The 22,300-nt window shown below is 45.5% G+C and overlaps 1 protein-coding gene across 1 annotated transcript; it reads left to right on the top strand.

The window, feature by feature from the left end:
* Positions 1-20,384: 20,384 nt before the first annotated feature.
* Positions 20,385-22,033, top strand: LOC115385893 (histone H2A.Z). Its single transcript, XM_030087974.1, has 5 exons — positions 20,385-20,488; positions 20,807-20,884; positions 20,991-21,104; positions 21,178-21,307; positions 21,457-22,033. Exons 1-5 carry the CDS (start codon positions 20,486-20,488, stop codon positions 21,516-21,518), a joined length of 387 nt encoding a protein of 128 aa, XP_029943834.1. The 5' UTR covers positions 20,385-20,485; the 3' UTR covers positions 21,519-22,033.
* The last annotated feature ends 267 nt before the right edge of the window (positions 22,034-22,300 follow it).

Here is a 22,300-nt window from a genome sequence, read left to right as displayed (position 1 = left end):
AGGCTTTTTGTTTACATCTGTTTACCGATATTTATATATGGTGTTCTTATTGTTGTTGGTGACTGATTTGACCTGTGGCGGAGGCCTGCACTCTCTGAGTGCCAAATTCTAGTTTTAAAGCGATACTTCAACATTTTGGCAAATTGGCCCATTTAGCGCAATTCCTTAGTCATTAGGAACAGCATACTTATTTTTTTTGTGAGGGCGAGCTGTTGTTTATCCAGAGGTGAGTCGGGGAAGGTTTTCGGGACGGACACAATGGAAGTGGACGGTATTTTTGTTCCCCTCGTCAAACTCATCAAATACACAATCCAACAACCCCAAAACACTTTGGTGGACACGTTATAATCCGCACATTCACTACGCTGTGGAATATTAATGCAAAATTACCAGATTGAGTTGTTTATGTGAAGATTGCTAAGACGGAACTACTTACTAAACATGGCGTCTGGGTGTAGTGATTTCAAAAGAAAAAGTAGTTCCCAGTATTTGCTTCAGTGTCGTAACGCTACAGTATTATGTGTTGGTGTTCCACAGCGTAGTGAATGTGTGGATTATAACGTGTCCACCAAAGTGTTTTGGAGTTGTTGGATTGTGTATTTGATGAGTTTGATGAGGGGGAACAAAAATACCGTCCACTTCCATTGTGTCCATCCAGAAAACCTTCCCCGACTCGCCTCTGAATAAACAACAGCTGGCCTCACAGAAACAGTAAGTATGCTGTTCTAATGACTAAGGAATTGCTCTAAATGGGCCAATTTGCCAAAATGTTGAAGTATCGCTTTAAATGTATTGCTGAGTGAACCAAAATCGATGGCATTTAAAACAACCTTTAATGTTGTGGTTTATATCTACAGATTTCCAAATATAGTTATATTTTTCCATAACAAATTATTAAGCATTTTATTAACCGACTTATAAATAGATTTGTCAACATGTAATAATGATTGTGCAACATAGGTAAGATGAGATAAGCCTTCTGCCTTAGTAATCACAACTCTACGCACATAAAAATGTTGGGTTATTTTTGCAACCAAACAACTGGGTTGAGACTGTTGGTTAGTTTGATTGGGTTGTTTTCATTAAATTGGGTAATCTAATAACCCAGATTGTGAGATTATAGTAGTTGGCAGGTGTTTTATTTGTTGTTGGGTTGTAATTTCTATTATCATGTGCTGGGTTATTTCGGACTACCCAACATGTCGGGTTGACACTTGCGCATGCGCCTCCGATACCGATGCTTCGTGCTGCTACAGCAAAAGAGAAAAAGGCTGTTACAGTAGAGACGCTGCTGGCAGATTCTTCTAGGAAATACAGAGAGCTTTATTTAGATTTTTACAAGAATCTGAGTTGTATTGTCGCATTTAGGTAATCTAAAAAGATTAAGTCATTGTTTCCTTTTGTTTCCCTTTGTAAAATACAATTACAAGAGTGTGTTTATTCAAATAGTTTGTATTCTGTATATTTTAAATGTTGGTTATTTTTCTTAAAAATTGTTTTAAAATAGTTTAACTGCTCGGGCTCCTTCCCCGCCAACGAGGTGACATTCCATGTCCCTAGAGCCAGTCTCTGTGTCCGAGGATCGGGTCGCCGGGCACCCTGCCGTCGGCTGCCACCCAATCCACATTGCACCCGGCCCCTACGGTTCCCTCGGTGGGTGGTGAGCCCACCGGAGGTCAGGCCCACGTCGTCCCTTCGGGCTGAGCCCGGCCGGGCCCCGTGGGCAAAGACCCGGCCACCAGGCGCTCGCTGACGAGCCCCAACCCCAGGCCTGGCTCCAGGGTGGGGCCCCGGCTGCGCCATACCGGGCGACGTAACGACCTTTGTTCTTTTTCTGCTCATAGGGGGTTTTGAACTGCTCTCAGTCTGGCCCGTCACCCAGGACCTGTTTGCCATGGGAGACCCTACTAGGGGGCATAAAGCCCCCCGGCAACATAGCTCCTGGGATCATGCGGGCTCTCAAACTCCCCCACCACGTTAAGGTGGCAGTTCTAGGGGGCCCGAGCTTGTGAGGGAGGTTGAGAGGTACCGGCTAGATATAGTCGGGCTCACCTCCACACATAGCCTGGGCTCTGGAACCCAACCTCTCGAGAAGGGCTGGACTCTCCACTTCTCTGGCGTTGCCCGCGGTGAGAGGCGGCGGGCTGGTGTGGGTTTGCTTGTAGCCCCACAGCTCAGCCGCCATGTGTTGGAGTTCACCCCAGTGAACGAGAGGGTTGCATCCCTGCGCCTTCGGGTCGGGGATAGGTGCCTCACTGTTGTCTCGGCTTACAGGCCGAACAGCAGTGCAGAGTACCCGGCCTTCTTGGAGTCCCTGGGAGGGGTGCTGGACAGTGCTCCGACTGGGGACTCCATTGTTCTACTGGGGGACTTCAACGCCCACGTGGGCAGTGACAGTGAGACCTGGAAGGGGGTGATTGGATCGCACGGCCTCCCCGATCTGAACCCGAGTGGTGTTCTGTTATTGGACTTCTGTGCTAGTCACAGTTTGTCCATAACGAACACCATGTTCGAGCACAGGGGTGTCCATAAGTGCACTTGGCACCAGGACACCCTAGGTCGGAGGTCGATGATCGACTTTGTTGTCGTGTCATCTGACCTCCGGCCGCGTGTTTTGGACACTCGGGTGAAGAGAGGGGCAGAGCTGTCGACCGATCACCACCTGGTGGTGAGTTGGATTCGCTGGCGGAGGAGGAAAACGGACAGACTTGGCAGACCCAAACGTGTTGTGAGGGTCTGCTGGGAACGTCTGGCGGAACCCTCTGTCAGCATGGCTTTCAACTCCCACCTCCGGGAGAGCTTCTCTCATGTCCCGAGGGAGGCTGGGGACATTGAGTCCGAGTGGACCATGTTCTCCACCTCCATTGTCGAAGCAGCTGCTCGGAGCTGTGGTCGTAAGGTCTCTGGTGCCTGTCGTGGTGGCAACCCCCGAACCCGGTGGTGGACACCGGAAGTAAGGGCTGCCGTCAAGCTGAAGAAGGAGTCCTATCGAGCCTTGCTGGCTCATGGGACTCCCGAAGCAGCTGACGGGTACCGGCAGGCCAAGCGAACTGCAGCCCAAGCAGTTGTGGAGGCAAAAACTCGGGTCTGGGAGGAGTTCGGGGAGGCCATGGAGGAGGACTATTGGTCGGCCTCGAAGAAATTCTGGCAAACCGTCCGGCGCCTCAGGAGGGGAAAGCAGGTCTCCGCCAACACTGTTTACAGTGGAGGTGGGGAGCTGCTGACCTCAACTGGGGATATTGTTGGACGGTGGAAGGAATACTTTGAGGACCTCCTCAATCCCGTCGCCACGTCTTCCGTGGAGGAAGCAGAGGCTGAGGTCTCAGAGGTGGACTCGTCCATCACCCAAGCTGAAGTCACTGAGGTGGTTGGCAAGCTCCTCGGTGGCAAGGCACCGGGGGTGGACGAGATTCGGCCTGAGTACCTTAAGTCTCTGGATGTGCAGGGACTGTCTTGGTTGACACGTCTCTGCAACATCGCGTGGCGGTCGGGGACAGTGCCTCTGGATTGGCAGACCGGGGTGGTGGTCCCCCTGTTTAAAAAGGGGGACCGGAGGGTGTGCTCCAACTATAGGGGGATTACACTCCTCAGCCTCCCCGGGAAAGTCTATTCCAAGGTACTGGAGAGGAGGATCCGACCGATAGTCGAACCTCGGATCCAGGAGGAACAATGCGGTTTTCGTCCTGGTCGTGGAACAGTGGACCAGCTCTATACCCTCCATAGGGTGCTCGAGGGTTCGTGGGAGTTTGCCCAACCAGTCCACATGTGTTTTGTGGATTTGGAGAAGGCATTCGACCGTGTCCCTCGTGGTGTCTTGTGGGGAGTGCTCCGGGAATACGGAGTCCGGGGAACCTTGTTAAGGGCCGTCCGGTCTTTGTATGACCGGAGTAGGAGTCTGGTCCGCATTGCCGGCAGTAAGTCGGACCTGTTCCCGGTGCATGTTGGACTCCGGCAGGGCTGCCCTTTGTCACCGGTTCTGTTCATAATCTTCATGGACAGAATTTCTCGGTGCAGCCAGGGGCCGGAGGGGGTCCGGTTCGGGAACCACAGGATTTCATCTCTGCTTTTTGCAGATGATGTTGTCCTGTTGGCTTCATCGAACCCGGACCTACAGCATGCACTGGGGCGGTTCGCAGCCGAGTGTGAAGCGGCAGGGATGAGGATCAGCACCTCCAAATCCGAGGCCATGGTCCTCGACTGGAGGAAGGTGGCTTGCCCCCTCCAGGTTGGTGGAGAGACCCTAGCCCAAGTGGAGGAGTTCAAGTATCTTGGGGTCTTGTTCACGAGTGGGGGACGGATGGAGGTGAGATTGACAGGCGGATCGGTGCAGCGGCTGCAGTGATGCAGTCGTTGTATCGGTCCGTCGTGGTGAAGAAGGAGCTGAGCCGAAAGGCGAAGCTCTCGATTTACCGGTCAATCTACGTTCCCACCCTCACCTATGGTCATGAGCTTTGGGTCATGACCGAAAGGACAAGATCCCGGATACAAGCGGCCGAAATGAGCTTCCTCCGTAGGGTGGCTGGGCGCTCCCTTAGAGATAGGGTGAGGAGCTCAGTCACCAGGGAGGAGCTCGGAGTAGAGCCGCTTCTCCTCCACATCGAGAGGAACCAGCTGAGGTGGCTCGGACATCTGTTTAGGATGCCTCCTGGACGCCTCCCTAGGGAGGTGTTCCGGGCATGTCCCACTGGGAGGAGACCCCGGGGAAGACCCAGGACACGCTGGAGAGACTATGTCTCTCGGCTGGCCTGGGAACGCCTTGGGATCCTCCCAGAGGAGCTGGAGGAAGAGTCTGGGGACAGGGAAGTTTGGGCATCCCTGCTGAGACTGCTGCCCCCGCGACCCGGCCCCGGATAAGCGGTAGAAAATGGATGGATGGATGGATGGATAGTTTAACTGCTTCGTTTCAAAAAAAAATTTCTGTAAATCACTGTTCAATATTTATGATACTGTAGCGGCTGTGGGGGCCTCTGGGGGTCACTGCCCCAAATGACCATGCTGGTAGCTGCAAAGCACTATGGGTAGGGACTGTTTGGGTTGTTTCTGATTTGATTTATTTGATTTATTTAAATGGGTAGGGACTGTTTGGGCTGTTTCTGGCCATGTTTCATGTTTGATTGTGTTCATTTGTGTTTCCCGTGATTATGGTTGTGTTCAGCAGTTGTATTTTTGTGTGCTGTTGCCATTTTTCCGTTTCTTTGAGTTAGGTTTCGTTTGCGTCCGGTCGGACCGGGGGCTAGAGGGATAGCCAGCGCAGCGGTGGTGTCCGGGTGGTTCCAGCTGCTTAGTTGTTGTAACAATAAAGCTCTGATGTGTTGAAATCTAAAGAAATCTCGTTATTTCTGTTTCAAGTCGCCGCTCCAGCATCACAATACTAATTTAGTTATTTGAAATATTTTGTAATTTATGAATATTAAATTTCAAAAAATGATGTTCTCATTTTTTTGTGTCAGAATATATTTAATCAATAAGTAATGACCATATCAATATTGTAGCAGCTGCGGGGGCCGCTGGGGCAAGTCACTGTGCCCTGGGGAGATGCAAGGGATTATGGGAAGAACTGTTCAAGACTTTTGGGCCGTTTTGGGGGCTCATATGTGGTTTTTATTGCTTCTTTATTATGAGTTCTGTTTAGTCTTTTTGTTCTTTTTGTTCTGTGTGCTTAAAAGTTGCCACTTTTGTGTTGCATTTATTTTTAATTATGTGTCGGACCGTGAGCCAGGGGGGTTGCTAGGGGAGTGACCTGGGGCCTGCGAGCCACCATCTTTGTTTGTTGGTGAGTGTGAGATGTTCCTGGTTTGTAGGGGTGTCCTCAGATAGTCGACGATTCGATGATTCGTTCGAAGGGGCCTGATTCGACTAGCAATCACGCAGTCGAAGCATCGAAAAAATGTGGTTATTAAAAGAGGACCGTTCCATTCCAGCTGTATGGGGGTGCTGAATGACTGATTTTACATAGAATTGCTTGTTTTTTCCAAATAAACATGATATAAAGCCTATTTGATATACATGTTAGCCTATCAAACATACTGTGGAAAAATTTACTTAACTTGTACTTTTATTCAATACTCTATCTATTTACTGTTTGTGAATGAACCACCATGGTGAGTGGCACAATCCGATTTTGCGCAGAGCTCCATCACAGAGCAGCATCTCGGTGGTGATTTGGTTGAACTTTAAAAGTCTTACAATGTCGGAAAAAAAACAGAACTTCAGACCAAGTCAAAGATGATCCAAAAAAAGTCAAATGCAGATTGTGTCCTTTCATATCACTTCACAACAACATGGCTTTCCACATTAAATGGGTCAGTAGCCAGATGATTGGGCTAATAAAAGACGGTTCTGTTACTCAATTCTCATTTTTAATGCTGATGCTTTTATTTCGTTTAATTGTAATATTTTAGGTTATTATTATATTATTATTTTTATTTATCTAAAAGGCTAATTCTATTTAATTTAGTGTTTGTTTTTGCGTGGATGCTGCGCTGCAAAACGGACCGACACAGAGCAATTAAGCCTTTCATTTAATTTGAGCAGATAATGTGAGAAACCGTTTAGCCAAAAAATGTGAGCTTATCTGCAGAGATTATAGATATAAATAAATGACATGCTTTAGCCCGTTTGTTAGAAGAGGGTTTGGTTCTGGTCATTTGAACTACACTTCATTTGTTTGATGTTTAGAGTCACCGACACTTTGTTCCAGTCTGTGTTTCAGTGTGTAGGAAAAAAATAAGTGTTGTTTTACCTGGCTGCGCTGTTTTTTTTAATTAATTTATTTTTTTTATTTTTTTTTTATTATTCTTAGTGCAGTCAGGGCCGGCTGTAGGCATAGGCGCGCCGACGCTCCGTGTACCTTGTGAGCGCCGCTCTGCACTGTGCTGCGCTGCTCCGACGCCCTGTGTAGGCACGCTCCGCGGCCCCCGCGGCCCCCGCGGCTCCCCCCCCTCCGCCAAACAAGATGATAGATTCGACTATCAGTCGACTATTGGCAGAATCGGACGAATCAGATTCGACTATGGAAATTCTTAGTCGGGGACACCTCTACTGGTGTGCATTAATTGTTGTAAGAACTAAAGCCTTGGTTGAGCAAAGAGGAGTTAAAAGCCTTGTCTCTTGCCTTCAGTCACTGCTTGATGCTGCAATACTATATAATTAACTAGAAAATTCCCGCATATAATTAACAATTAGAAATTAGCAACCCAACTGATTGAGTAAAAAGAATCCAACAGTGTAGTGAAGTTGAGCCTGTGGTTGGGTTAAGGAAACCAGCCCAACTTGTTGGGTCAAAATAACCCAGCATGTCTTCTGTCCAATATTTAACCAGTGTTGGTTTAAATTAGGCCCCAGATTGCTGGAGATGTAGACTGAGGTGGGCACATTGACCCATATGATCTGGAACTGTCCAAGAATCCAGGGTTTATGGACTGACATCTATGAATTTATCAAATCAGTTATACAGCAGGACATTCCTTTCCTACCTAGATTATTTATTCTAGGTGATCCATCCCTCCTCAAACATCTTCCATCCAGTACAGCTGAATGGGTGCAGACCGCTCTAATGCTGGGGCGTAAACTTATTATTTCTCAGTGGAAGGCCCCCTCCACACCATCCGTTACTATTTGGTACAACCAACTGGGGAGATTGGCTGCACTAGAACGCCTTTCATACAAACTGCTGAATAAAATGGAGAGCTTTCACCTGAAGTGGGGATCGTACCTTTCCAAGATGCAGGGACCAACCTAAAGGTCAGAATTGGATGAGCTAAGGAGAGTATATGGTCACTGGGTGAGAAATAGTTTACATGTTGCAGACAATTGCCAGCCAGATGTCCCCTTCCCCTCTTTTTCTATTTAATTTGATTTTATTTGCATATATATTTTTTTATTTTATTATTTTATCTTACTTTATTTTATTTTAATTTGTATTGTCAGTTTTTGTTCTGCCACTGCTCTACTATTGTACTGAAGTGAAATTGTTGCGATTTGTATTTGCAATGGAGTGGTGTATTGGAAAACTTAATAAAATGTTAATCACAAAAAAAAAAAACCATATTGGGTTGTTTTTAACCAACATTTTTAAGAGTGTATAAAGTGCATAAAATACAAAGGATAAAACTATCATCTTCAACTAACTAAATTAAAATGTCACACCATCTAAAAAGATTCATCTCACATTGTTAGAAATATGTCTTGTAATGATAATGCCAATTATGTCTATTATTATAAGCCTGATTGATCCTCATCAATAGTGGTGTCTAATACAGATTTTAGTCTATTGGCTAACACCAGAGCAAATATTTTGTCATCTCTGTTTAGTGAGGAGATAGTTTGGCAATTGTCTAACATGAGACGGTCTTTTGGGAGTGAGTGTAATTAAACCCTGACTTAAAGTAGGAGGCAAAGACCCTCTACTGATGCTTTCAACAAAAACCTCTTAAAAAAGGAGCCAGGTTCTCAGAAGCCAGGTTCTTATAGAATTCAGCAGTAAAACCATCGCTTTCAGATGGCTTGTTCATTTTTGATTGATTAATAGAACTGATAGTTTAATTTAATAAAATAGGAGTCTCACAAAAATGACTATTGGTCCTTTGCAGACACGTGACCAAACCGGCGACACGCCCCCCCATTCGCCATTTTGGAGGCATGGTATACGAAAACAACAGAGCAGTGAGCGCACCACAGTGATTTCATTACCTTCTTTTTGGCATTTTCCCATATGGAGAAGAATAACAGCAACGAGAGGAAACGGTACAGAGACAAACTTACACAGGAGGCCAGGGACCGATGTGTGGCTGACTTGTCCACAGTTAAAAACATCGATCCATATGACCTGAAAACCAGAGACTGGAGCTCCGATGCCGCATTCATACAAACGGACATCCGGGCATTTGGCCAACATCCGGGTCCGTCGCCCATAGCAACCAGTGCAAAGGGGAAAGCCCTCGTCTCCGCTCGCTTAGACAGAGTAAAGACGTACAATACGGGGGAAGTTCTAAGATGGTTAAAAGTCGTTGTGTGGTCGGCTGCACCAACAATAAAAGAAAAAAAATCCTACTCTGTCATTTTATACGATACCGAGTGAGTGTACGGAACCCGAAACGCACCGACTGTGGCTGCAAGCTATAAATAGAAAGTCGACATCGAATTCAGAAAATGGTCTGACCCCTCTCCACAACAACTTGGCACCCAACATCTCATTACACATGTGCTCCGCTCATTTTACTTCAGGTATGTATTTATTACTCCTGATACATTTTCAGTGTTTTTTGTCTCTTCCACCCTGCCCTCCTCTTCCTCCTCTTCCTCCTCTTCCTCCTGCACTGTCTCCTCCTCTAACCTGGGCTGTATGGAGACGGTGACCGAGCGTCCTCTTTTTCCCGGACATGTCCACTTTTTCCGTCCTGTCGGGGGCGTCCGGCGGGTTTTATAAATTCGGGAAAATGTCCGGTGTTCACTGTTTTTTACAGCACAATGACACGTGAACGTAAACTGACGGCGCTTTAAACACGATGCTATGATACTACTTAGTTGCAGGAGGTAATGATACACACAGACGGAGCGGAGCAGACGGCTGTTCACACAGCGCCGCTTCACAGATGAATTGCTAAAAAAATTCCCACATACCGTCATCTATTCGTCAGCAGGGGGTCTGAAGGGACACTTTTACACCCACAATGTCAAATTCTGTCCTATATCGGGCCAAACTGTCCCCAGAAAGCTGGTCGTAGTGTGTGTGGGCCATCTATAGCCGGCAAGACCTTCCACGCACTGAACAAATGTAAAATTACACTGCAATAGCACCTAAAACCACAACGCACAAGGCACAGTGAACTGCGTGAGGCTGTAGTTTTTCCACCTTGAGGACGGTTGCTATGGGCAGTCACATGACCCATGACGCCACTCCGTCTGCAAGAATTGCTGCCTCCGACTTCAGCGCTGGACTCACAAACTGCCTGGTTTACGGTGTCGGCGCCTACACGTGTGAGCAGTTCTGAAATTATAAATCTCTGGAAGCGCACGGACATTTGACGAATGGCTGGGTGCAGGATGTGATCGCATCTCGACCGAAGGGCTGGAACAACACAGTCGTGACCGCAAAGGTGAGCTCACCTGACCGCCAGTCCAGTCCTGGGTGGAGGACATGCTGGTTTTCTCTGATTTGCTTTACTAGTTTTAACTGAGGGTAATAAAAGACTTGTGTTTTGTATTATTATGACAAAATGACCTCACATTCACATCCCACGTGCCAGAAAACAGTGGTCATTGTCCAACATTGAAAACCTTGCTGTCATACTCAAAACCCTCCTGTTTCATCTGCCTGTCACTGTAACTCCTCTCTTTTCGCTGTTACGTTGTCTGTTAGGGGTGGGACGAGACACAAATTTCACGGGACGAGATGTCTCGCGAGATTGAGTCCACGAGATCGAGACGACACGAGACCGGGGCGGGGGGGGGGGGGGGGGGGGGGGGGGGGGCAGCGCGGTACTCACATGCAGCGTCGGAACATGGCGTGTCGGGTCGGAGTGCCCCTTGTACGGCCACGTTGCCCTCCGCTCTACACTGCGCCCGAGGCGGCCGCCTAGTTCCCCTGTTCCCATTCAAACCGCGGCGCACAAACGACGCCATGACTGCATTTGCACTTAATGCCACTAGGTGCGCTGTTTGCATGTTCAACCTTATTTTACACAGACACCACAGAGGAAGAAGGGCGCCGCAGCCGCTGCAGGCTCTCTCTGCATGCTGTTAGAAACAGAGTGTGAGCCGGCAAGACGAGGTAAAATGTGCATTGATGCGATGCACCGTTTTTTCAATAAAAGAGAAGAACTGAACGATCGTTTCCGCACATTTTCTTTACGTCATATCAATTAAACTGTATCACAAGTAGTTTGTGGACTCAAAAGACCAAGATTCCTTGCAAATAGAACATGCGCAGAACAGTATTTCATGTCCTTTTCGACCGGATTTTTAAATATGAATATGAGCATATTCAGGGGTTTGCACGTGTTTATATGGCTGTGCGCCTTGTAATGTATCATTCCGTCAATATTCCAGTTAATAAAGAGTGTTTGCCTTGATATAAACGTACTTAATCTCGCGGCATTCGATCTCGCGGGATCTCGCGGCATTGCGATCTCGCGAGATCTCGTGACACGAGATCTCGTCCCATCCCTATTGTCTGTTGTTTTATTTGTAATGTTTTTAACCTTGTGTAAAGTGTCCTTGAGTGTTCTGAAAGGCGCTGTGAAATTAAATGTATTATTATTATTATTATTATTATTATTATCATCATACATCAATCAAGTGTGAAGCAGTTCTAAATGAATGCTTATAGCAGGCATCACCTTGTCTAACCACAGACAGAAACCTGTCACCCTGTCCTTGTTTTGTAAACCAGAAACAGTGGTAATGTTGGCGGTAATTAAATTAAATTAAACGTGTTGTCTACAGGTCTTGCATTCCCACCGTCTGAAGGATCCACCACTGGAGGCCTGGGCCATCAGGAGCCATCACGAGCCAGATCAGCTGGTCACTGCACATGTATGACTGGAACAGCAGAGACGTGCTCACATGTTGCAGCTATGCTGTTTAAGCTGGAGGCGGCTGTCAGATGCAGAGAGACAACTGTGACTGGACGGCCTGCACACTGGCCGATACCAAGCAGCTTCAGAAAAGTGGGACCAGAAGTGGGAAACAAAATTGACCTCACCACTGCAAATGCAAAGAAAAAAACCCAATGTGGGACACATTTACCACAACACATTATGTGACAATGACATGCTTCATGGATGTTAGCTGCCATGCATGTAGCTCTGCTGTGTTTTTATTTATCATTGTGTTGCTGCTGTTGAGTGTGAAAAACATTACATACCAAGTGAAAGGAAAATGTCTCACTTGTCATTTCAGTACTTTTTCCCCATACTCACTATTTGTCTTCACTAAAGTATCCAGATGTAATTACTAATGAGGAGCACAGATAATTATCAAGTTACCTATGTGCTAACTAAAAGCAGTAACTCAAAAGACTCAAAGTGTCAGTGACAAGCTTTATTATTGTGTGTCAGACACAAAAAGGTACTTCCACAAATATTATAAACAGTCTGTGTGGCGTCCTGACCGGTGTGTGTGTGTGTGTGTGTGTGTGTGTGTGTGTGTGTGTCATCTTCTGTGACCAGCCGACTGCTGTCTTCCTCAGCATCAGGGGTCAGTCCTCACTCTGGTGATTCTGTCCAGGCTCCGCCGTCCCCTCCTCGGTCTGCAGCTCTCCAGTCTCTGCAGCCCGGTGGACTCCCGTCTCTGGTGCTTGCGGTGACACTTTACGTAGCTGCTCCCACCTAAATTGCCTTGCAGAGCTGCATTTGTTGGTGTGACCGATGTGTGTCCAGATGGAGCCCAGTCTGGATCAGTCTCCATTATAGGCTGGTTGACCTGCAAACATGTTAGGTTTTATTGAGAGAGCTGGTAAACCCTGGGTGCTTGCATGACATTGCACACTGGTAAGTTAATCACACATGCTACCAGGTCAGACTGGGAGTCAAGGACTGTAAATACAGACGGGTGCAGCTGGATTGGTTGTGCTGATTGTTTCTCAGGCTGGAACATCGTCTGACTGACAAGCTGCTGACTCTGTTCTCTAGGATGTATTGTAAATTTAGTTTGATCAATTATAGCAAACAAATCAACGACTGTATGTTTGTTCTCAAAAGGAAATCAAATCTGATGTGTTGATGTGTGCTGCAGCGTACCAGGGAGTGTGTGTTTGTCTCCACTTGTCTGAGGACAGAACTGACATGACGTGTCCTCCTCTGGACAGCAGGTCTGACTGGATCTCTAAAGTCACTCCCTCCGTAAAGTTTAAACTTCAGATGAAGAAATAAAATAAACAGATGTAGCATGAAGTGATTCTCCACTGCCCTCCTCCGCTGACTGGATTCCACAAGTGAAGTTGGTTCGCAGCTGGGTGAAGCTAGTTCGCAGCTGTGCTAACCGTTAGCGGCTAACGTAGCTTCATTCAGAGAGAAACCACATTTTCAGTAACATAGCTTAAAAACAAATAAACTGGCTTACTTGCCTTTATGAAAATGTCGAGAGCAAACAGCCATGTTGGCAGACATGGAGTGCACGCTGCACGTACGTCGGCGCAGTCTTGTGCACGCATACGGAGGAGTGCCGGAGAGGGAGAGGGAGGGACTGTGTGAGAGTGGCGTGAAGAAGGGGCGTGGTTTACAGTTCAAATCCAGAGAATTAGGTAGGGCAGCTTTAATAAAGAGCAGCCACCACCTTGGCCCACTTTAAAGGGGCTGTATCATGCAAAATTCACTTTTTGTATGTTTTAACCTTGTGATATAGTTATGTACTCACCGAAAACACCCCCAAAGTGTCTCCCCCCAGAGTACAAAAACACAGAAACAGCACTATGAGGAGAGTCAAGCAAGACTGAGGAAAGAGCTCACAGGAAGATGAGAGCACCCAAGAGCGTGAGAATTTCTTATGTCAGTCTCTGTGGAGATGAAAAAAAAAGTGAAAAACTGTTTGGTGGGAGAATACTGCTGAGTTTTTTAACTGGATAGATTACCAGTGCTCTGCAAGGACTTCAAAAACGTGGTGAGACTCTGGTTTTTTTCATATGAAAACAGATGCAGTCAACTCAGAGGTCAAACACAGAAACCAGTGAAGTGCAATTCTTTAAAATACAGCTTATGCTCCCCCAACAACTGACTCAAGCTCAGGTCATCATTTTCTGCAATGGCAGTATATTTTCATCTGGGTGCAAAAGACACAACGATGTAGCTTATTTCTCTTGCTGGGGAAACCAGCAGGAGATAAGTAATAAGTAATTAATATGGAGTGTTTTCCGACATGAACTGTCCAGATGATCATCATGTGGGATGTCTTCCAACGGTTGCTGGCTTTCAATCATCCAACTTCACAAGTATCCTTTGTCATCTGCAGGGCTCCCAAGTTTTGAAAATACTTTAGAGTGAGACGTGGTTTCTGGTGGCGATGGTGGGAATTACAACGGAGAAACCACTGAAACAGGGCACTCTATTAGTACTGAAGGCAATGCTGCTTTGGAAGCCTTCAGGTCTCATCTTACTTAGTGCTGCCCTTGATTGTAATCTTGTGTGGCAAATTTGTAAGCCTTCAGCACGGGAGTTGATGGCTCCACACCGACCATGATGGAAGACAGTGTTCCATCCACATTTATTCCTTCTTTGTGCCTTGTTAAAATCTACCAAGGAAAAAACCCTTTCAGCATTGGCTTTAGAGTGTGGAAGCACTAACACCTATCTGGATATTTTGGATATTTTGGCCAGTCTGTCAAATTAGATTAGAATGGAGCTAAAATGGTCAGCTCTGCAATGACACAGTTCCTAGTTAGCTGAGTGTCTGCAAGTTTAAGTCAAACGAAAAAACAGCATATTCCTAGAAAATGGATACAAACTAATGATCTCTCTGCCTTGGAAGGTGTTAACCATTTTCTTTTACTGAGTTTGCACCCCTGTGATAAGCACTATGTACTTCTATGTCTATCAAGCTTCACCCCTTGAGTGACAGGTGGAAATGACGGAGAAAAAGAAATTCGAGAGCGGTGCTCACAAGCGAAAGGTGGTTCGCGAGAAAGAATCACGAGAAAACGAATTACTGAGGAGCATCCCATAGCTCACAGAATTCTTTGTGTCTAATTTGTGACGAGAACGTAAATTTAATAAATAATGACAACAAAAACTAAAATAAAAACTCGAGACATTATGAACTGACGAGTAAAAATGTGACGAAAAAGCTGACGCTGGCCGACAAGCTGGGTTACAACCATCCTCACGACCGGCTCCGGTCTAGCTCCGGTCTGGCTCCGGTCTGGCTCCAGTCCGGCTCCGGTCCGGCTCCGGTCTAGCTCCGGTCTGGCTCCGAACCGGCTCCGGTCCGGCTCCGGTCTGGCTCCGGTCTAGCTCCGGTCCGGCTCCGGACCGGCTCCGGTCTAGCTCCGGTCTGGCTCCGGCCTGGCTCCGGTCCGGCTCCGGTCCGGCTCCGGTCTGGCTCCGGCCTGGCTCCGGTCCGGCTCCGGTCCGGCTCCGGTCTGGCTCCGGCCTGGCTCCGGTCCGGCTCCGGTCCGGCTCCGGTCTAGCTCCGGTCTGGCTCCGGCCTGGCTCCGGTCCGGCTCCGGTCCGGCTCCGGTCCGGCTCCGGTCCGGCTCCGGTCCGGCTCCGGTCCGGCTCCGGTCTGGCTCCCGTCTGGCTCCGGTCTGGCTCCGGTCTAGCTCCGGTCCAGCTCCGGTCTGGCTCCGGTCTGGCTCCGGTCTGGCTCCGGTCTGGCTCCGGTCTGGCTCCGGTCTAGCTCCGGTCCGGCTCCGGTCTGGCTCCGGTCTAGCTCCGGTCCGGCTCCGGTCTGGCTCCGGTCTGGCTCCGGTCTGGCTCCGGTCTAGCTCCGGTCCGGCTCCGGTCTAGCTCCGGTCTGGCTCCGGCCTGGCTCCGGTCCGGCTCCGGTCTAGCTCCGGTCCGGCTCCGGACCGGCTCCGGACCGGCTCTAGTACGGGGACGCAGCACCGGAGCACTGTCACTCAGTGCCGTGTTTGTTGTTGTTATGCTTCTCTTCTTCTTAGGGATGTAAACAATTAATCGATTAATTGTTGATAAGAAATTACTCGATTAAAATAAATTACTTGCAATTAACTGCGTTTTGAACCTGTAATTCCCTTCAAGCCCGCATGAGGGCGCGCATGACGCCAAATGTCTTTGACACACAGGCGGTAACACAGAAGAATCCGGCGGTAACACGAGAAGCGGTGAGCTGGCAGGATGAAGGCGACAAGACGGAGTTCGGTACGGAGCCACTTTCAGTTGGTTCATGACGCCAAAGACGCCAAATGCACAATCTGTGGAAGTATTTTAAAGTACAACTCCTCCACAACTTCGCTAAATTATCACCTCAATACGTCACATTCAGCTGTGTTGTGAGCAGCTCAGCCTGCATCACTGCAGCGTCGGGACGACGAGTGCTCATATATTAAAAAAAATTTAGATAAGTCTCACACTTTGCAGTGAGCTCCACCATGGTACGGATGTTTTTGTTTTCTTTATGGGCGCATCCATTATTCTCAGGGATGTTTTTAGTCGTTTCCAGGCAGCCTGTATTTTAATGTAAAGGAGGATTATAAATGGTGCTAATAGTCCATATGTGACTTCATTTCTTTTCAGATTTATGCATTTTATTATACTGCTAAATAAGAGACAGTGCACTAATTTATTTTCAAGTTACAGTCACCTTCATTCTTGTTCTATTTGTTTTGCTTCTAATTCAAGCCTTAAATTAGCCTTGTTAATGCATTGTTCCATTTGTGAATGTGCTGTTCGCTGCTGTTAAGAATAAATCTTTTGTTAAGTAATATGATTTGCATTTTCTCTTTCATAAGAAAGACAACATTGTGTAGAAATGAACAGATTGATTCAGAGGGAAATTCAGCTTCGCAGAAAAATTGCCGCTTATCAATTAATCGATAATCGATCGATAAGATGAAAAAACTATCGATTAATGAATTACTCGATAATTTGGATCCCTAATTCTTCTTCTTCTGTGATGTTTTATGGCAGCTTGCATCCCATTGGTTGCATTACCGGCATCTGCTGGTCATTATGATAGGAGCTTTTTTCTTGCAGGTTGTCATTTGTTGTAAGAATTTACAGAAATAATCTGAAGTTAATGTATTTAATTCTAAATTTAAATATCTAAACATAATTGAAAATATGCTTATGTAGTGGAGTAAAAATTGATTCCACTTGCCATCTAATATTGTGCAGTATTATAATTTTCCCATGGTGACCGGATGTGACGTACACTCGAGCCCCTGCAGACTTGGGGTGTTTCACCCCACATAACTTTCTCAGTCTGCTGTGTCCGGCGCCGTGGTAAGTGGTGGAAATGAGATGCTAAACAAATTTAGCACGTTTTCTTTATTGTTAATATTTTCTTTTGTATTTTTAGCATGTTTTCAAACTTCACGACTGTGAGAGTACATGATGACGTGTGTTTTTACCAGAATTAAACGGCGGATCGATGCCAAAGAGATCGAGTGTCCTGGCTGATTCCATCACAACGCAAGAAAGAGTACAGAGCCGCTACACTTACAGTGGAGTTTTTACAACCGTGACAAATATCCTTTTGCACTTCTGCTACTGTGGTTTTATGTTGTGTTGTTTTTATATGTATATGTATGTTGATGTAGCACTTTGCCCCAGACAAGTTTCCCAATGGGACAACAAAGTTATCTATCTATCTATCTATCTATCTATCTATCTATCTATCTATCTATCTATCTATCTATCCATCTATCTATCTATCTATCTATCTATCTATCTATCTATCTATCTATCTATCCATCTTTACTACAGTACAACAAAACTGTCAAATTTCATCAAGACTAAAATTAAGACTAAAACTAATTTCCACAGACTAAATTTTAACTAAAACGAAACAAAACTAAAAAACTAAAATGTGACATTAACTAAATCAAGGCTTTGGTGAGTGAATAAGAAGAATTAAATGAAAAATTCATGTCAAAATGAACCCTGGTCCATTGAGTATGATATCCTTCATGATTTGGATGTCAAGGACATATATTCAAAGCATTCTCTGCAAAGAAGACCAGACGAGCACTTCGAAAAGACAGTGCTCTGCTTGTTGCTGCCTCTGCAGGGTTTCAGTTGTTGTGGACGGCTGCTAATTGTTTGAATTAGAATGACTGAATGTTTAGACATCAGTCTGTTGTCACTATCCATGGTGCTGAGTGTGTATGCAGATGTGTGTGTGGGTGAGTGTCTGTGGTGTGTATGTAGGCCAGAAAAAGCTAATTTTGTTCTGATAGTGTTGATTTTCAAACTTTCACCGGCCTTGGTTTTAGATAATCAACATAAGTTCTTATTTACTGTTGTTATACAAAGTGCCTTTTGTGTTCGTGTAAGTTAATTAATAAAAGTATGCTGGTGTTTTCTGGCTAAAGAAGGAAACCTAACACTTGTATGTCATGAAAGAAACGGATGCATTTTGTGATGTAGATTGGGACAATAGAGTAGGGCCTACAAAACCTCTCAGCCCCAGGGCCTGCTGGGAGGTTGAGGCGGCCCTGCGCGCCTACAGGTTCAGCCAGGGCCGCTGGCTGGGCTGGGCTCCTGTTTAATTCAATCCCAGCACCAGGTATGGTTGATGTTATTTCAATTACAGTCAATTTGGAAAACATGGTTAAGGTTAATATCTTTGTATTTTTTGTCTTGTGAGTAATGTATGTCTCAGGGGCCTTTTTTACATACAAGGTAGCTGAAATAACAATCCACCTGCACGCCAGTTCCAGGCTATCTTCTGCTGTCTAACAGTTGGATGTAGTTTCTCACCTGGTGAAACAGGAAATATAGCAGCCGATGATTCCACTGTTTCCCTGTCTGCGGTGGATATGTTGTCTGGTGGAACTGCTGAAGAGCATCAATCTCCATTCACCCACATTTTGGCTATATTCAGTGACCAGAGATAGGATATCTTCCTGCTCGGTCGGGTGTTCTTCTGGAAAATGCTCTGGTATGTGGTTTGGGGCAGGGTGGTGTCATGTTCTTTCTGTATAACTTGAAAATGTACTTTTTATTGCAGAATTCTGTCTGGCTCTTTTTGAGATCTGTAACTTGTCTATCATGTTGAATGTATTCATATGTTTCTCATGTTATTAAAACAATCTGCCTCTACTTCTCTGTCATATATTTGAATTTATGCATGTATGTGCTTTGTTTTGCAAAATACCTATCATATATCACATCAGAACCATTAATGTTTAGTTAACTATGGATATTAAAATAAATAATAGTAATAAATAATAATATTATACTGCATCCTCGTGCCGCGATTGGCAAAAGCAAGTCATGGGAGCAAAGCAACCAAAATCGAGAATGCATCACTGATTCATTCTGCAACAGTGGACAGCAGTCGTACTTAGTATTAGTGATACTGAGCATTCGTGATAATCGACAGCATTCATAGTGAGCAGTAGTGATACTGAGCCACAGTAACACGGTTACTTTAGTGATTGGTTGGTTCGACTTAACTTTCGAAGGTGGTCATACACGCTTCTCATCATTTCTGTTTTTTCATGCATTTTAAATTCTGGCACCACATTATGGCAACGGCACTCTACAATTAAAATAAAGCTAAATGAAACATGTTGAATCTGTCCCTTATGTGCTCTGATCAAAACTGAGCATGCATATAAGTTTGTTAAAATTCATCCAGGTGACTGAAGGAGAGGAGAGATGTGCCAATGAAAAAAAAGGCGTGTTTTCAGCATGCCCATTTTCTGCACCTCTGTCTTTATGCAGTCGCTCTGGAAACCCTCTAAAAGACAGCAATGGGTGTGGTAGACACAGCTGTTGGCACAGTCTCTCAATGTTGCATTACTGATGACTACACTGTGTTTGTGAGGTAACAATAAAAGGACTTCTTTGTAACTAAAGCCGATTTTAAAGTACAAGTTTCACCACTTCATCAATTTGCCTGCAAGGCATTTTGTAGAAGCAGTCAAATTCAAACTTTTTTTGTGATTTCAAAAGGCCAGCTTACATCTCAATATTGTATTTTGACTTTTAATTTTCTCCATGAGAAAAAAAAAACATTTCGACCTTGTATTACGTTTTTTTCTCAAAATGCAAAATTATTTTTTTTATACCTCCTTCTTTTCTCGCATTCCCCTAGTACTTTTCTGTATGCTTCAGAAGATGCTGTGCATTGATTAATCACTTAGTATAAAAACAACAAATGCAGTTTGTAATGAGCGAAGGATTTTGAGCATTGGAAGTGACACACACGCGCGCGCACACACACACACACACACACACACACACACACACACACACACACACACACACACACACACACACCCTTCAATAAATATTTTAATAAAAAATGCTTCCAATCAGTTTCAATGTTGGACTTTATTTTCCGCTCTACTTTGCATCTAATGTGTCGGGGGATAAGTGGTGGCTCAGGCATTAAAATGTCCGTGTGTGAATGTGAGTGTGTCTGCACTGTGATACGTCGAAGTCCTAATCTCTGATTATCAGCTGGGATTGGTTTTAGCACCCCAGCAGGAACAGCAAGAAGCGGCGTAGAAACTGGAATAACTGAATTCAATTATTTTCTATGTGTGTACTTATGCCCGGGGTTATTTTAAATCTGCGTTTTGTCTATCTACATATATCTATTAATCTATTTTTAACGTCTATGACTGTGAACTGAAATTTTCCCGCACGAGAGTTTTCTGGCCGTTCATTGGTCAATCACCACGCCAAAAAATGGCCTCGGTGTCTGATTGGCTGACGTGCGTCCTGCAGTTCCCCGGATGTCCGCGGCGGTCTTCAGAGCGGGGCTGTGGGTGGAGATTGGTTCAAACAACAGTCGGAATTCGGGAGCAGCGGCTTTTTTCTGTAGCGGCGTTAGAAATCAATCGCTAATTCCAGACATGGTGAGTTCAACTCGTCCGTTGTAGCAGTGCATATATGGTGTACCATATGTTATGTGGTGAATTGAGTTAGAGTATTTTGGTGCAAAGTAGTAAATAAACGATGGCTGGTTTGTTGTGACTCGCTTCTGTGTAGCGCTAGCATTAGCTGCTACAATAGCTTAGCTTGGTGGCTAACTTGCGTTTGACCACATTTAGCAAACCGGTCGCTCGTACAGAAAAGCTGATCGACGCGGTTAATTTCCACTACGAGTTTGTTCCATCATTTGTGATGTGACTGGCCGTCAGCGGAGCATTCATTGTGAATTTGGTGTGTTTCAGGCTGGAGGTAAAGCTGGTAAGGACTCCGGAAAGACCAAGACCAAGGCTATTTCGCGCTCGCAGAGAGCTGGACTGCAGGTTTGCACACAGTTCATTCACTGAGCCGCACAAGTTATTCGTCTGGCAGCCGTTTTTGCCTTCGTTTCTCTGCTTTAATGGCCCGTTTTCTGTCCCGTTGTCCCAGTTCCCAGTGGGCCGTATTCACAGACACCTGAAGTCCAGAACCACCAGCCACGGCAGAGTGGGAGCCACCGCAGCAGTGTACAGCGCCGCTATCCTGGAATACCTCACCGCCGAGGTAGGAACCTCCTCGTCTCTGCGTGCTTTCTGTGACACACAAATCACATAATTGAAATCATATCCAATTTCAGGTTCTGGAGTTGGCAGGAAATGCATCAAAAGATCTTAAAGTGAAGCGTATCACACCACGCCACTTGCAGCTGGCTATTAGAGGAGATGAAGAGCTCGATTCACTTATCAAGGCCACTATTGCTGGTGGAGGTGAGAAAAATGAGCCATTAGAAACGGTTGCATTTCATTATGGCATCTTCCGTTAATATGTTTATATAACAGCAATATTAAGCACAGTGTATAATTCAGCTCCATTTGGATTGCCTGTTTACAACCTCCATCCATTGTTTGTCTTGCAGGTGTAATCCCACACATCCACAAGTCTTTGATTGGGAAGAAGGGCCAGCAGAAGACTGTATAACCTGAGGTGCTTTCTGCAGTACCATCTCAGGACGAAGTCTGCATCATGTGATTAAATGTCTTAGAGTAGAACACCTTTTAGGAGTTGTTTTTATGGTTGAGCTTGCATTTACTCACCTGGGGTATTTTTTAAAAGTGGCTTCAAAGAAGCTCATTTTTTGTTTTGCCTATAATTTTCTGGTGCTGCAGTTGAAATTTGCTTTTGTGTTGTTTCAATAAAGCTCACACTGGGAGCTTGCACTTTGTGCTTTTGATGGTTTTTAGCTGTTAACTGGTTGTTTCAGAGTGAATGGTGTACATGTTAGGTTTTAATATTCCCAGTGATACACTCCAACTCAAACAAGACAAGTGTGCTTTGAACACACAGATTCAAACCATGATGATCTCTCTTGTAGTTGCATGTCCTGCAGAGCATGTTTAAAATTCAGTGAACCGCTGGACTAACATGAGCAAAGAGTCTGTAGTCACCTGTGGAGTCAATAAAGATTGGAGAGGCGAAGGCACAACATTTTCATACTTTGGTGTGTGGATGTTTTGTTCTCTATAGTCTTCTCATGTATCATGACTTAGTTCAAACACCCAAGCTGACTCATTTTGTACAAGTACTCATGTTTTCTTACTTTATGGCAATCCTTAAAATAAAGAGGGGAAATGGTAAGTGTTTTTCGTGTCAATGAACACATGAAATTTGCATTAGTTGCACTGGCTAGAATGACCAATATTTCACCAGTTCTACCTATTGAATTCTCCTAATTGTGCAAACCCCACTACAGTGATGGTGAC

The sequence above is a fragment of the Salarias fasciatus genome, chromosome 3, assembly GCF_902148845.1.
Source record: "Salarias fasciatus chromosome 3, fSalaFa1.1, whole genome shotgun sequence".
Taxonomy (NCBI): Eukaryota; Metazoa; Chordata; class Actinopteri; order Blenniiformes; family Blenniidae; genus Salarias; species Salarias fasciatus.
Note: the sequence above shows the minus strand (reverse complement) of the source record. Positions and strands in the feature narration are given on the sequence as shown.